Raw genomic sequence first — 16,299 nt, forward strand, 5'->3', positions numbered from 1 at the left:
GGTAATGTATATTTTGCTTGCTGTTTAGAATAAAATCTTTAATCTTCTCACCCACTTGCGTTTGTATTTCTTCTGAATCTAATTCTAAAAGAACCAAGTTGCATTTGGCAAGACAGCAACGGAATCCAAATCCCTGCCATGAGAAATGTAGCCAGTCAGGGACAGAAGCTCCAAGGACTCTCCTCCCCGTGGCTTTGTTGATAAACTATAAGGATGCTGGACTAGCTAAGTCTTTAACCCGATCAAGTCTTGTCACAGGAACCCGCCCCCGCAATCATTCAGTTTGTACAAACTCGACACACGCACACTCACACACGACATACGCTATGCTTCTGTTATAAATTCATAGAAAATCAAGCATACATCGGATCTGCACTGTTCCACTTTTATTTTACTCCATGAAGGAAGGACTACAAAATGGAGAAGGTTTGATACAGGGCAGCCATAATCCCTTGAGCATACCAGCACATACACAGGAGCCCTGCCCAGTTGCTGTGCCAACCCTGATAGTCCTAGACAGAAGGCCATCAAGGTCACAAAGAACTTGCATATAGGAGTGGATTCAGCATGGACTGGAACAAAGGACAATGATCAGCTCTTCCCTCTGGGGGCAGGAAACTGCAAACTCCCCTCTGTCACCTGGAAAGTACTCATGGGGAGGGGGAAAGGGGGAACCAGCCAGGTGACAGGACACTCAGATTACCACCACAACTCCTCCCTCAACCCCTCCTTTTTGTGATGTATCAATGATGCAGTTGTGATGTAGTTTTAGGGGTTTAGTTTGGGGGATTAGTAACTAATAAAAGTTGGGGTCTTCTTTTGTTCTGGGCTTCCATCTGGGTGGGAGTCCTGTTGCGACAGTTTCCAATAAAGGCCAAGCCTACAGGATGCTGTTTTGCTCCAAATTGTCCTGGTTGGTGTCTTTGTTTTTTGTCCAAGGGAGCCCTCGGATTCCTCCAGTAACAGCCTCTCCGAACTAACAGTTCCTTGTGAATACCTTCTGCGTAAGACTTCAGTCACATGAAATCTGCAAATGCACTGGAGCTGCTATAAATCCCAAGGGGAAGGTGGCAGGGGACATCAATCAATCATTTAAGAGCATTTCTAGACCACCCATCTATGTGTTACACGTCAGAAAAACCAGCCGCACTGGTTCTCATTCCAAGCAAGAAGTCTGTAATTTCAGAGACGTTGAGCCTATCTGTAACTACAAGCCACAATGGCTACAGTCTCCATTCATTGTCCAGCACCCTTAGCTAAGGTTTGTTACAAGTTCCCAAGTCTTCACTTGCTCAGAACTTTGAAACGCTAAAACGGAAGGGCAGTTCAGGTATCCCTGAACTCCAAAGTAAAGTTGGGATATCCTGGATCATATATCCCACCCATAGCTGTCAACTTACAGATTTGAAAATAAGGGACCAGCAGCCTCGAAAATAAGGGATCAGCAGCCAAAATCAGGGATTTTAGTCAACCAGCAGCCAAACGAAGCCTTAAGCAGTGGTTTCCACAGCGCAGCAACCAGGCAAAGGGGGTGCAGCAAGGAAAACCACCGTCACCTGTCCGCTGGGAAGCGCTGAGCAAAGGCGAGTCCCCAGGCAACGTGGCCGATTTGATCAGCACAAGGCATGCAAGCTCCACCCCCCAGTTGTTCTTAGACTCCTTATTGGGTGAGCAACGCAGCCAAGCAACACAGTTGGAGCCTCCCTCCTCCCTGGCCGGCAGGGAGGGAGGGAGAGGAGCTGCTTCCTTTGAAACCCGGGAAATTTAAGGGACATCATCAATAAGGGACAGCAGCGGGACACGGCGCTGGGATAAGGGACTTTCCCGCCAAATAAGGGACAGTTGACAGCTATGATCCACCCCCTCCTTCCCAACAGCAATGTTCTTAAATCACAATTAACATGCTTGGGAAATGCTCATAAATGTATGGTAACCTCACAAGTTGCTATTGACATGCTTGCTGATGCTCTCAAGGAAGTCGTAACAGGTTTGTGAGACTCAACCTGCCCTTGCAGAAGTCATGCTGGTTCCTGGTTTGGCGAGGCTTGTTCTTCTATATCAGGGTTTCCCAAACTTGGCTCTCCAGCTGTTTTGGACTACAATTCCCATCATCCCTGACCACTGGTCCTGCTAGCTAGGAATGATGGGAGTTGTGGTCCAAAAACAGCTGAAGATCCAAGTTTGGAAAACACTGTTCTATATACTTGGCTGTTTTAATCTTTAACAACACTTTCCACCAGATTCCCTGGGACAGCTGTTAATCTAACTGGCCTGTAATTTCCAAGAATCCCCCAGATCTCTTGCTAAAAATTGGTGCTACATTAGCTGCTTTCTGCGCTGCAAACCTTATCACCCCAGATTTTCATTAAGACCAATAAATTTTACTGTATTACTCCATACCATTTTATTTTAGCATAGCTTGGCTGTATTTTGAAGCCAGACACTTTAAGTACATCTATTACAGAAAATAAGAATACTATTTTATTATAAAGAGCTAAACATACGTACAGTCTGCTTTTACAGTCTAAAGAAATCAAAAGAACCCATTAATACAAGTACACAGGATGGACACATGTGCCAAAAACATGTCTTGATTGAATTCTTTTTTTTTTTTTAGAATGCAGTGATACTTTCGCTGAACAAACTGCCGATTATCTTGAAGGGGGAAAGTGCTATAAAATGAAATATTGTCCACTTTCACAATGATCACAATAGTTCAATCACAACCCCACCCCAAATAAACTTACCATGTAGGATGGCCTTTTTTGGCATATAGGTAGCACTGACATGTCTGAGGTGGTAAGTCAATTTTGGGGGGCCATGGGGAGAGCGAATCCATATTAGGGAATAATATCATTTTGTACCTTCTAGGCATTCACTTGTCATTCGAATGCACTGAGAGTGTTTTCCCCAGGTCTTCCCAAAACTCCCAGTTGCTGCCCCCCTGCCCCCAAATAACCACCCAGCAGGCCGAAGTGCAATATTTTTCTCCTGACCTCCTGCACTATTTTGGCTGTTCTATGGAGAGAGCCTGAGATGGGCTCTTTCCTGCAGCCAGAAGAAGGGGAGAAGGTCTTCTCCAGAGAAGGAACCCCCTGCAAAGGCAAGAAGGGCGATTCCTCTGTCAACATCGAAAAAGGCGACTCGCTGCCCCGTGTAGTTCAGAGTCACTCGGATCCTTCTGAGCTCACCGCTGGGGTGCAAGTGATAAGGATTATCGCTGAGGGCCCTGTACTGACCCCTCCACTTCCCCATAGCCCAGACCCCTTCCTGGGGAGTGAAGTTGAACATGCCCTTTCTCCTCACAGATTTCCGGGCCACCCCCAGAGCCCATTCTTCCTCATTCCCCACAGTAACCTCCCAACTATATCGGCCTTCTGTGAACGCCTCTCTCCCCAGCACCACCGTGAGCTGGTTGAATCTCTTTGGGTTGTCCGGCACCTCTTCGCACATATCTCCGCACGTCACACTCAGGTGATCCGCAGACAGGATGAGCTGGGGGTGAGCTGTCTCTGGATCCAGAGTCACTTTTGCTATTGGAGTTTTTTTTTGTGGGGAGGGGGAACAAACAGAAGAGAACAGGGGTCATAATCCAGTTGTTGCCATGTGATGCATTTTAATGTTTTCTATACAGTGGAATTGATGCTTTTGAATTATGGTGCTGGAGGAGACTCTTGAGAGTCCTATGGACTGCAAGAAGATCAAACCGATCCATTCTTAAGGAAATCAGCCCTGAGTGCTCACTGGAAGGACAGATCCTGAAGCTGAGGCTCCAATACTTTGGCCACCTCATGAGAAGTGAAGACTCCCTGGAATAGACCCTGATATTGGGAAAGATGGAGGGCACAAGGAGAAGGGGATGACAGAGGACGAGATGGTTGGACAGTGTTCTTGAAGCTATCAGCATGAGTTTGACCAAACTGCGGGAGGCAGTGGAAGACAAGAGTGCCTGGCGTGCTCTGGTCCAGGGGGTCACAAAGAGTCGGACACGACTAAACGACTAAATAATAACAACAACAACAACAACAGCAACATACAGTGGTACCTCGGGTTAAGAACTTAATTCGTTCTGGAGGTCTGTTCTTAACCTGAAACTGTTTTAACCTGAAGGACCACTTTAGCTAATGTGGCCTCCTGCCACCGCCACGCGATTTCTGTTCTCAGCCTGAAGCAAAGTTCTTAACCTGAGGTACTATTTCTGGGTTAGTGGAGTCTGTAACCTGAAGCGTCTGTAACCCGAGGTACCACTGTACAGTCGTACCTTGGAAGTCAAACAGAATCCATTCTGCAAGTCCGTTCAACTTCTGAAAATGTTCAGAAACCAAGGCATGGCTTCCTGCACTTAATCAGAAGCCACAGAAGCCGCGTGAGACGTTTGGGTTCCAAAGAAAGTTCGCAAACCGAAACACTCACTTCCGGGTTTGTGGCTTTCGGGAGCCAAAACGTACGAGTACCAAGGCGTTTGACAACCAAGGTACAACTGTATTGTAAACCACGCAATCCGTACAGAAGGGCCGTCCAGAAACTTAATAAAATATAAATATTTAAGAATCTGTTGGGAGAAGGATCAGCAAACATCCTGAGCTTCGAAACTGTCTTGGGAAACTGTCTTGGCACCCTAAAAATCAGACACCACGTTGAAGATAAGGATGTTCTCCTTTCTTCCAGACTTTGCCCACATTTGAACAAAAAGAGAATCAGAACCCTGAGCAGGCCTAATATCCAGAGCTTTCTCAGACCTCACTGCTTACCTTTCTTCAGATATTTCAGATCAGATGTTAGGGCGTCTGGGGAAGGAAAAGGAAGAGAGATTCAGCACCACACTGGTATGGTTTCTACTGTGTCCGGAAAGATGAACTGAAGAGTAACTTCAAAACAATTCTGAAGAACAAAATTATGGGCTGAGGTTGCAGGAGGAATGTTGAGCAGAGCCCATTCCACTAATGAACAATAATAGCTTTCTCAATTGTCCTGTCCCCGGCAACATTACAAAGGAATTTGCTCCTCACCACACACTCAGATCTGGACCAAAATCACAGCCAGCACAAAATCCTTGCAACCATTCTTCCTTACCTTTGAATTCCTGTATGACACCTTCCAGAAATGGGTTCATATCACTGAATTCCCACACCCTCCAGTTTAATGCAGGAGAAAAAACCACCGGTGTCTTAATCACCTCTCTCTCCTCAAACCTTAAAACAAAACAAAAGAATCCTAACAGCTCTTCATCTGGTCCAACGTCCTAGATTGCACTGAACAAAAATAAATGGAAGGAAGAGGTATGGCCACTATATTAAAGTTCTTGCTTTAATGGTGTAACTCTGTACAGTGGTACCTCAGGTTAAGTACTTAATTCGTTCCGTACTTAACCTGAAACTGTTCTTAACCTGAAGCACCACCCGAGGTACCACAGTATAACAGACCTTCTGATGTTTAGTATCCCTAACTAATCCCTATTTTGATGACATTTTACTTAGCCAAGTGGAGGCCTCTCAGCTCCTTGTCAGAACTAGGACTGGGTGATATTTGGTTTTCATCTTTGTGAAATATCACCAGCTAAACATCGTGATAAAGTGGTACCTCGGGTTACATACGCTTCAGGTTACAGACTCGGCTAACCCAGAAATAGTGCTTCAGGTTAAGAACTTTGCTTCAGGATAAGAACAGAAATCTTGTTCCGGAGGCGCGGCAGCAGCATGAGGCCCCATTAGCTAAAGTGGTCTTCAGGTTAAGAACGGACCTCCAGAACGAATTAAGTACTTAACCTGAGGTACCACTGTATACTGATATATCGCAATGTCTGAACAGTTTCCCCCACATTGTGATTTTTGCGTAGCACACACACACACAAGGAGAGAGAGAGAGAGAGAGAGAGAGAGAGAGAGAGAGAGAGATCATGATTTGCAATATATTGCCAGATCAAAAACTATGAAACTGATAGCATGATACGGACTTCAAACGGTTTGGGATGATATTTCGACATATCGCCCAGACCTAGTCAGAGCTTCAACAGAGGTCAGTTTATAAGCACACAAAAATCACAGGCAAGGGACAGAGTGACAACAGCCAGTCGTCAAAATGGAAAGTCAGAGACATCGGAGAGTGTTACCAGAAATTCTGTGTTGCATGTGGAAGGCCACCATGTGATAATGCAAGACATCAAAACTGCCATGGCAGCAAAAGATACAAATGGATGTAACAGACAGCAAGGAGCACTGCTAAAACCAGTGATTTTTGGAATGAAAACAGGGCAGGTTTCAACTTCAAGACACCAATTTATGCCCGTAAAAAGGCATTAGTTTTGGATTTGATATCCCGCCTTTCACTCCCCTTCAGGAGTCTCAAAGCGGCTGACAATCTCCTTTCCCTTCCTCCCCCACAACAAACACTCTGTGAGGTGAGTGGGGCTGAGAGACTTCAGAGAAGTGGGACTGGCCCAAGGTCACCCAGCAGCTGCATGTGGAGGAGCGGGGAAGCAAACCCGGTTCCCCAGATTACGAGACTACCGCTCTTAACCACTACACCACACTGGCTCTTAAGGGCAAACAAACCTCAACACCACCATGTTTTCGACCTGCTAGGCATACCATTGCCAATGGAACAAAGGAAAATGAGTGAGATCCACTTACGACTTCAAAAGGCTTCCAATATCCTGCAGCAAAAAGGGGGAAAGAAAAGGGAGCTCAGTGCCTGCCCCAGACCATACAATCCCTGCCCAATCCCATGCCCTGAAGGATGAAGTATAAGCACCTGACTAAATAATAATAATAATTTATTATTTATAACCCGCCCATCTGGCTGGGCTTCCCCAGCCACTCTGGGCAGCTTCCAACAGAATATTAAAATACAATAACCTATTAAACATTAAAAGCTTCCCTAAACAGGGCTGCCTTCAGATGTCTTTAAAAGTCTGGTAGTTGTTTTTCTCTTTGACATCTGATGGGAGGGTGTTCCGCAGGGAGGGCACCACTACCGAGAAGGCCCTCTGCCTGGTTCCCTGTAATTTGGCTTCTCGCAGCGAGGGAACCGCCAGAAGGCCCTCGGTGCTGGAAATTATGCAGCCCCAGAAGATAACACAACCTCTTAAAAGGAAGCAGGAGGGAAGCCCTGATGGATCAGACCTAGGCAAAGGGCAGCCTCCCTTTGGCAACAGCAACCTCTGGGAAGCTCAGAAGCAGGGCAGGAATGAGCCATTGGAAGCCATTAGACAACCAGCCATGAGCAAAGAGCAAAAAAGTCTGATCCCACGTACATTAAGCAGGAGTCTCCTCTCTGCATTAAGATGAATAAATTATCCCTCATGTTTTTGTTGCTCCGGCCTGCTACAGCCTTGGCTGCCAGCCTACATAGCCAGAGGCACACAATGATTTGGAGCCAGCCTTGCACCGCAAAGGGGTCTGCCCTGCTTGTTTTTTAGAATGAATTGATTTTAGAATGTATCTGATTGTGATTTTATGTAAATTGTGTTACTTTTACTGTTGTTAGCCGCTCTGAGCCCAGCTTTGGCTGGGGAGGGCGGGATATAAATAAAATTAATGATTATGATTATGATTATTATTTCACAGTCTCACCAGCAGGACTTCACTGGTTGTCCGCTGAAGCCTCTTTTCCATCTCCAGGATGAGAGTTTCAAGGGGTATGAGATCCCTGGAGAGCCTGTCCAGGTGCTCCTCCCTTTTCCTTGCAATCTCCTCCTCCACCTCTTGCATTTTCTCCAGCAGAAGGTCCTCTTGTTCCTCCAAGAACTGGTGCAGACGTCTGAACTCGGCCACCGTCTTTTCTCTCTCTTTCTCTATTTGCCTCTGCCACAGACAAGAAGAGTTTGGATTTGATATCCCGCCTTTCACTCCCTTTAAGGAGTCTCAAAGCAGCTAACAATCTCCTTTCCCTTCCTCCCCCACAACAAACACTCTGTGAGGTGAGTGGGGCTGAGAGACTTCAGAGAAGTGTGACTGGCCCAAGGTCACCCAGCAGCTGCATGTGGAGGAGCGGAGACGCGAACCCGGTTCCCCAGATTATGAGACTACCGCTCTTAACCACTACACCACACTGGCCCTCGGCACTGGAAATTAGAGTTGGGTGGGTGAGGTTGGGGAATGAGAGGAGGCAAGGAGGGCATTTTCAGGAATATAGCTGGTCTTCGCGGCATCAAGAGATACTTCCCTAGGAAGGTCCCTTCCGAATTGTCCCAAATATCACATCAGCTTTTTGCAGGGGAAGAGTTTCCTGAAGGATAACGGGGCCCACCCTTAAATATTCTCTCTGAATTAACACTTGTTATGGGTGACCAGACATTTCCAAGGAAACCAGCGGCTCTAAAACTTAAGGCTTATCCTATCAGGACAATAAAAGATTGGGAAAAAAATATAATATATTTGACAGAACATTGTAAACAGTTAAAAACATTAGCAGGATTGAAATGACGCTTGCAATGTGAAAAGAACTATAGGAGAAAATAGAGATGTATGGATATATGGAAGATAATATAATATGCAGTGAAAATGATTATTAGTGGACCCCATGAAAGGGAGGGTGGAAGTCAGAGAATTCTATATTTTTGGATTGTACTTTTCTTTTTTGTGAATGAAAAACTAATTTGTAAAACCAATAAAAATTATTATTAAAAAATAAAAATAAAAATTAAACTAATCCTGGCCTATCCACTTCAATATACTAATCCTAGCCTGTTTACCTCTAGGCTAAATAGACTGGCCTTGAGGAGAATTCAGATCCCTGGTGATGGTTTGGAAGACCTAGAACCCAGGGGGTGAGGTGCAGAACAAAACTGAAAGGGAAGCTTAGTTTTCATGGGCTTCCTGATCTCTGCCATTGGAGGTCCTGTTCTCTGTCTACTTCTGACTAATGAGAATCAGAGTCACTGAGACAGCCTGGCTTAAGAAACGGTGGCATCAGGAGACCAGGGCCTTGTGTCACCTCCAAGTTGTCCAAATAACTCGCTGTAGCGTCTTGGGGTCATGTGTTATTGTGTATCCAGTTATTTCGGCAACAAGATTAGGGATTTTGCTGGATCATCAAACAGCGTATTGGGTGGCGCTGTGGGTTAAACCACAGAGCCTAGGACTTGCCGGTCAGAAGGTCAGCGGTTCGAATCCCCGCGACGGAGTGAGCTCCCATTGCTCGGTCCCTGCTCCTGCCAACCTAGCAGTTCGAAAGCACATCAAAGTGCAAGTAGATAAATAGGTACCGCTCCGGCGGGAAGGTAAACGGCATTTCCGTGCGCTGCTCTGGTTCGCCAGAAGCGGCTTAGTCATGCTGGCCACATGACCCAGAAGCTGTACGCCGGCTCCCTTGGCCAATAAAGCGAGATGAGCGTCGCAACCCCAGAGTCGGTCACGACTGGACCTAATGGTCAGGGGTCCCTTTACCTTTACCTTATAATCTGTTCCAGGAAAAATGGCTCCAGATCCTTTGTATAATAATAATAAATAATAATAATAATAAATAATAATAATAATAATAATTTATTTATACCCCGCCCATCTGGCTGGGCTTCCCCAGCCACTCTGGGCGGCTTCCAACAAAATATTAAAATACAGTAATGCATCAAACATTAAAAGCTTCCCTAAACAGGGCTGCCTTCAGATGACTTCTAAAAGTCTGGTAGTTGTTGTTCTCTTTGACATTTGGTGGGATGTATTTAATATTCAACTCCCCACCCCACCCCTCCCAAAAAATATTGCTTCTAGAACTCATTCATTTCCCAGTCCTGGCGATACTGACGATCAGGTGCTGCCTTTCCGTTTCTGTTTCTGTTTTATAGACCAGAAGTGTTTCTCTCTCTTCCTTCAAAGTCTCCAGGCAGCTGCTGATCTGTTCCTGGAAGGAAAGGAAAAGGGCTTTCTTGAGTTTTCCATTGCACAGGCCCATCAAAGCAGTCACGCAGAGCAGGTGTGGGGGACCCTTTGCTCTTAGCTTTCATTGTTGTTAATCATCATTAGATTTAGATACAGTCCTTCAACAGGAGATCTCAGGGCGCTTCACAACCTCCAGGGGCCAATGATTCAAACTCCCATTCCCCATGCTTGCTGGGGCTGATGGGAGTTGTAGTGTCATGTATTTGTTTACAGTGGTACCTCAGGTTACATACGCTTCAGGTTACAGACTCCGCTAAGCCAGAAATAGTGCTTCAGCTTAAGAACTTTGCTTCAGGATGAGAACAGAAATCGTGCTCTGGCAGCGCGGCAGCAGCAGGAGGCCCCATTAGCTAAAGTGGTGCTTCAGGTTAAGAACAGTTTCAGGTTAAGAACGGACCTCTGGAATGAATTAAGTACTTAACCTGAGGTACCGCTGTATTCATTATCCCACCCTTTTCTCCAGGGAGATGGAAGGTGGCGTCCATGGTTTTTTCCTCCTCATGTAATCCTCCCAACCAGCCTGCAAGGTAGGTTAGGCTGAGAGGCAGTGAGTGGCCCAAGGTCACCCAGTGAGCGTCAAGGCTCAGTGCAAATTTGAACCCTGGTCTCCTACTCTGATACTCTAACCCAGGCATAGGCAAACTCCGGCCCTCCAGATGTTTGGCACTGCAATTCCCATCATCCCTAGCTAACAGGACCAGTGGTCAGGGATGATGGGAATTGTAGTCCCAAATATCTGGAGGGCCGGAGTTTGCCTATACCTGCTGTAACCACTACACCACACTGGCTCTCAGCATCAGGAGGGCATAAGATTCCCCTCACCTGATCTAGAGAGAGAAAGAGAATTGGATGCTTGCTCCCAAATTGATATTTGCAGTCTCCCAAGTCTTTATGCCACTGAACAGATTTATGAGCAGCATTGAACCCTGAAGGGGCCACTCCCATCCACCGCTCATTCTTACCTTGTATACTTGGACGGCTTCTTCCGCGGAGACCACTCTGTGGCCCCTGTGCTCTTGGGGTCCGGCACAATCTCCGCAGAAGGGGACGCAGTCATCCTCGCAGAACAGATCCAAGGGCTGCTGGTGCCTCTGGCATTCTGACCTCCTTTTTCGGGCCTCTCTCTCTGCGGAAGCGTCCCAGTCCCTGAGCATCTTAACAAAGTTGGAGATGTTTCTGCTCACCTTCAAGTTCCTGGCAACGGTGCTTCTGCACTCGGGGCACCTGGAATCTCTGCCCGGCTCCTCCCAGCATCTCACGATGCACATACGGCAGAAGCAATGCCCACAGTCTAGAACCACCGGGCTGGTATAGTAGCAGAGGCAGATGGGGCAGGTGACCTCTTGCTGAAATGCCTTCCTGCGTTTCTCATCAGCCATGGCTTCACTCCTGTTAAAAGAGAGACGTAGAATCATAGAATCATAGAGTTGGAAGAGACCACAAGGGCCATCGAGTCCAACCCCCTGCCAAGCAGGAAACACCATCAAAGCACTCCTGACATATGGTTGTCAAGCCTCTGCTTAAAGACCTCCAAAGAAGGAGACTCCACCACACTCCTTGGCAGCAAATTCCACTGTCGAACAGCTCTTACTGTCAGGAAGTTCTTCCTAATGTTTAGGTGGAATCTTCTTTCTTGTAGTTTGGATCCATAGCTCCGTGTCTGCTTCTCTGGAGCAGCAGAAAACAACCTTTCTCCCTCCTCTATGTGACATCCTTTTATATATTTGAACATGGCTATCATATCACCCCTTAGCCTCCTCTTCTCCAGGCTAAACATGCCCAGCTCCCTTAGCCGTTCCTCATAAGGCATCGTTTCCAGGCCTTTGACCATTTTGGTTGCCCTCCTCTGGACACATTCCAGTTTGTCAGTGTCCTTCTTGAACTGTGGTGCCCAGAACTGGACACAGTACTCCAGGTGAGGTCTGACCAGAGCAGAATACAGTGGCACTATTACTTCCCTTGATCTAGATGCTATACTCCTATTGATGCAGCCCAGAATTGCATTGCCTTTTTTAGCTGCCGCGTCACACTGTTGGCTCATGTCAAGTTTGTGGTCAACCAAGACTCCTAGATCCTTTTCACATGTACTGCTCTCAAGCCAGGTGTCACCCATCTTGTATTTGTGCCTCTCATTTTTTTGCCCAAGTGCAATACTTTACTTTACGTTTCCTCCTTCAGAAAGAACCACAGCTTGAAAAGAGGTGCAGGTTTATGGTCACTGTGAACTTTAATCTGAAACAGGGCATTGTTAATGGAACACACCTCCTGGCCTAGATAATAAATTAGGGAACATGTTACAATAAACGGCTTTAAGGCACTGTTGTTTTCTTTTGCCAAATAAGCCATATATAAATTCTGATAAAATCGTTCTGCCCGGACACTGAGGTCCGGTGCTGAGGGCCTTCTGGCGGTTCCCTCGCTGCGAGAAGCCAAGTTACAGGGAACCAGGCAGAGGGCCTTCTCGATAGTGGCACCCACCCTGTGGAACGCCCTCCCACCAGATGTCAAAGAGAAAAACAACTACCAGACTTTTAGAAGACATCTGAAGGCAGCCCTGTTTAGGGAAGCTTTTAATGTTTAATAGGTTATTGTATTTTAGTGTTCTGTTGGAAGCCGCCCATTATTATTATTATTATTAATTATTATTATTAAATCTTTAGAAGCAGTACGAATATCCCATACAAGAGGTACAATCACAGGCTCTAACATGAACAGCAGACCACTGAGATTCCTGCATTTCAGGGGGTTGGACTAGATGTCCCTCGTGGTCCCAACTCTACAGTTCTATGATCGTAAGTAAGAACTACCATAATGTCTGAAAATAACGTTCATAAGAAAACCAGAAGCTTTTCTCTTGGGAATTATAGGGACAGAATCTGTATAGAAACTTACTCAGCAGCAAGAATGTTACTTGCCCCAAAATGGAAAGAAGTTGTCATCCCAGCAAAGGAAGAATGGATACAAAAACTTATGGAAAATGCAGAAGTGGTGAAACTTACTAGAAGAATAAGAAATCAAAATCAAGATAAACTTTTCATAAAATAGTGGAAATGGTTTATTGAATAAATTGTGAATAGATAAGAACGTTGGCAGGATTATTGTAATAACCGGCAGTTTCATAAGAGTATATATTTAAAGAAGATGAATAAATGAGCAAATTAAATGAATTTGGATATGCCGAAGATATTATAAATTTAAGGAACTGCAGAAAGAGGGGAAAGGAAGTCAAGTTTTGAAATGTCAAAATGGTTTTAAAATTATTGAAATGTATGAATCTGAAAAGTATAAATAATAGTAATAATAATAAAGAACTACCATAATATACTGTAATAAAGAACTGCAACGTGCTGGCAAATAGGCCTATACAGTATTGAGCACAATTACAATGCAATCCAACATATGTCTACTCGGAAGCAAGCTTTACTCAGTTCAACGCAGAGTTTGCCAAAAGGATTGCAGCAGCCTTATTTGAATAATGAGTCTCTGCACCGAATAAAGCTGAGAAGCAAACCAGCTTAGTTCATTCAGTCTCGAGCGCTTCAAATATTTGTAGGTTTGCTTTTCAGATTTCTGACTCATCCTTTCCCCAAAAGGAGGGGTCCCCCGCCCCGAAGTCCACCCAAAGCAGCCAATTGCAAAGCCCCTCACCTGGCGGAGGTGAGCAAGGTGAGGTCGGCTGGATCTAAGCCACCGGAGACGCCACAGCAGTAAAAAAGAGGCGCTGAAAGACCCGAAATCAAAATCTGCGCCAAGAACTCGGGCAGCTTCGAAACTCACAGGCGGCCGTCCTGCTAACAAGCAGGACGTTTTATGAATGGATAGACTGAGGGGCGGGGCAACCGCGTTCCACGCCGCAGCCAATCAGCGGCTCTTGGAACGCTCTTACACGGACACGCCCCCGCGCGAGGAGTTCCGCCGATTTCCGGCGTCATTGCAAAATCGTGGTCTGCTGTTTCCAGGCTGCAAGTTAATGAGCGTTCGGTCGCTTCGGAGCAAGTCGGTGGTTTGCTGGTTCTGCAGCTGCACCATATCAACCCCTTTGACCTGCAGAACTGGTGCTCCGACAGGTGCCACACGCTTTTCTGTACTTGTAAGAAACTGATATTTCGGCGTGGCTGCATCCACTCTTTGGAACTGCCTTCATATTGACATTGGACAGGCTCCTTCACGGTGCTATTTTTGCCGCCTGCTTAAAACATTTGTGTGTAGACAAGCCTATCCAGACACGCACAAGTCACATGTGTTCTATTTCCTTTTTAAATCGTTTTTATTTGATTTTACAAATATAATTTTGTAACGGTCCAAATACATCTCCGTATATAGAGATTACTCTGAATCTCAGGACTCTTCCCCCATCCCTTCATGGGTCCTATCGTTAACATTTAAAACTGCATATTATACATTTTATATCAATCCATATTATCCATACCATTTGTTACATTCCAAGTGAGATTAAAATCCTACTAACGTTTTCATCTGCTTGCAGTGGTTTCCTATTTCCTTTTGACTATTGCTGATTTAAATGGGTTTTTTTAAAGGATCTGTTTTTAAGGGAAACACTCAGATGTTTTATTTTTATAAACCACAGCAATAAAAGAATTTAAAGAGGATTCTGTTTTGATTGCCTGCAGCGATGTCCGAACACACGGGGGGGGGGGGCGGAGAGATGGCACATATTATGAGCAAGCAATGCTCCAAGGTGCTTATCTTGTGAACTTGCCATTTAAATTGTTTAATCATGACAAAGCCCATTTCGAAAAAGGACAGGAAACCTTTTGGAAAGAGTGGATCTCTGAGGTTTGATGACTCATAACACCACTTTTTTTCTTTTTGGAGTAATCTTAAAAAGCAGAGACATCATCTTGCCAACAAAGGTCCGTATAATTAAAGTTATGGTTTTCCCAGTCAAAACAAAAAAAAAAATTCCTTCCAGTAGCACCTTAAAGACCAACTAAGTTAGTTCTTGGGATTAGCTTTCTTGTGCATGCACACTTCTTCAGATAGTGTGCATGCACACGAAAGCTCATACCAAGAACTAACTTAGTTGGTCTTTAAGGTGCTACTGGAAGGGGAAAAAAAATTTTGTTTTGACTATGGCAGACCAACACGGCTACCTATCTGTAACTGGTTTTCCCAGTAGTGATGTATGGAAGTGAGAGCTGGACCATAAAGAAGGCTGATCGCCAAAGAATTGATGCTTTTGAATTCTGGTCTGGAGGAGACTCTTGAGAGTCCCATGGACTGCAAGAAGATCCAACCTATCCATTCTGAAGGAAATCAGCCCTGAGTGCTCACTGGAAGGACAGATCCTGAAGCTGAGGCTCCAAGACTTTGGCCACCTCATGAGAAGAGAAGACTCCCTGGAAAAGACCCTGATGTTGGGAAAGATGGAGGGCGCAAGGAGAAGGGGACGACAGAGGACAAGATGGTGGGACAGTGTTCTCGAAGCTACCAGCATGAGTTTGACCAAACTGTGGGAGGCCGTGGAAGACAGAAGTGCCTGGCGTGCTCTGGTCCATGGGGTCACGAAGAGTCGGACACGACTAAATGACTAAACAACAACAACAGCAATACCATTCTCCACTGTCCTCTCTATGTTCTAGTAGGGACAGCCGGGTAATGCTGTGGTCTAAACCACTGAGCCTCTTGGGCTTGCCGATCGGAAGGTCGGCGGTTTGAATCCCGCGATAGGGTGAGCTCCCATTGCTCTGTCCCAGCTCCTGCCAACTAAGCAATTCAAAAGCACACCAGTGCAAGTAGATAAATAGGTACCACTGCGGCAGGAAGGTAAACAGCGTTTCCTTGCGCTCTGGCTTCCATCATGGTGTCCCGTTGCGTCAGAAGCGGTTTAGTCCTGCTGGCCACATGACCCGGAAAGCTGTCTGTGGACAAACATCAGCTCCCTCACCCTGAAAGCGAGATGAGCGCCGCAACCCCATAGTCGCCTTTGACTGGACTTAACCATCCAGGGGTCCTTTAGCTTTACCTATGTTCCAAAAGGTTTCCACAATTTTGGACACTAGTGTACAGTATATGGATAAATGTTGTCCAGAAATTTGCCATTCCATAATATAATGTGGGGGTGGACAAGGGGTTGCCAGGTTTTATTTTATTTTTATTTTTTAAAGGGTGTTCTAGGCATTTTGCCACTGGCTGGGGGTTTGTGTGATCACCCCATTTCCAGTGTTAGAAACCCCCAGGCGCTTTTTGCAACTGGCGCAGGTCCAATTGCTGCCATGCTGAGATTTTGGGATGCCAATTTTGCAACTGACGTCTCAAACTGGCTGGCCCCTCCAGCTTTCTTACTTAGATATTCAGGAGAACTTACGTAATGCATTTATATATCACCCTTTTCTCCACTAAGTACACACCCAGTTAATTCCCACAACGACCCTGTGAGGTAGGTTAAGAGGCTGTGACTGAC

At 45.7% G+C, this 16,299-nt stretch overlaps 1 protein-coding gene across 1 annotated transcript; it reads right to left on the minus strand.

The window, feature by feature from the left end:
* Positions 1-2,458: 2,458 nt before the first annotated feature.
* LOC128409145 (thaicobrin-like) lies at positions 2,459-5,270 on the minus strand. The gene is made up of 3 exons (XM_053379393.1): positions 5,074-5,270; positions 4,752-4,787; positions 2,459-3,533 (listed from the first exon to the last, which is right to left on the minus strand). The coding sequence occupies exons 1-3, from the start codon at positions 5,111-5,113 to the stop codon at positions 3,019-3,021; spliced, it is 591 nt and encodes a 196-aa protein (XP_053235368.1). The 5' UTR covers positions 5,114-5,270; the 3' UTR covers positions 2,459-3,018.
* Positions 5,271-16,299: the final 11,029 nt, after the last annotated feature.

Source organism: Podarcis raffonei, chromosome 2 (genome assembly GCF_027172205.1).
Source record: "Podarcis raffonei isolate rPodRaf1 chromosome 2, rPodRaf1.pri, whole genome shotgun sequence".
NCBI lineage: Eukaryota > Metazoa > Chordata > Lepidosauria > Squamata > Lacertidae > Podarcis > Podarcis raffonei.

Bases quoted from the DNA above. Each gene is read 5' to 3' on its own strand.
- LOC128409145 (XM_053379393.1), bottom strand. From the start codon at position 5,113: ATGAACCCATTTCTGGAAGGTGTCATACAGGAATTCAAAG. The intron at 4,788-5,073 runs GTAAGGAAGAAT...TTCCTTCCCCAG, and splicing joins TGTCATACAGGAATTCAAAG to ACGCCCTAACATCTGATCTG. The intron at 3,534-4,751 runs GTAAGCAGTGAG...AAACTCCAATAG, and splicing joins TCTGAAATATCTGAAGAAAG to CAAAAGTGACTCTGGATCCA.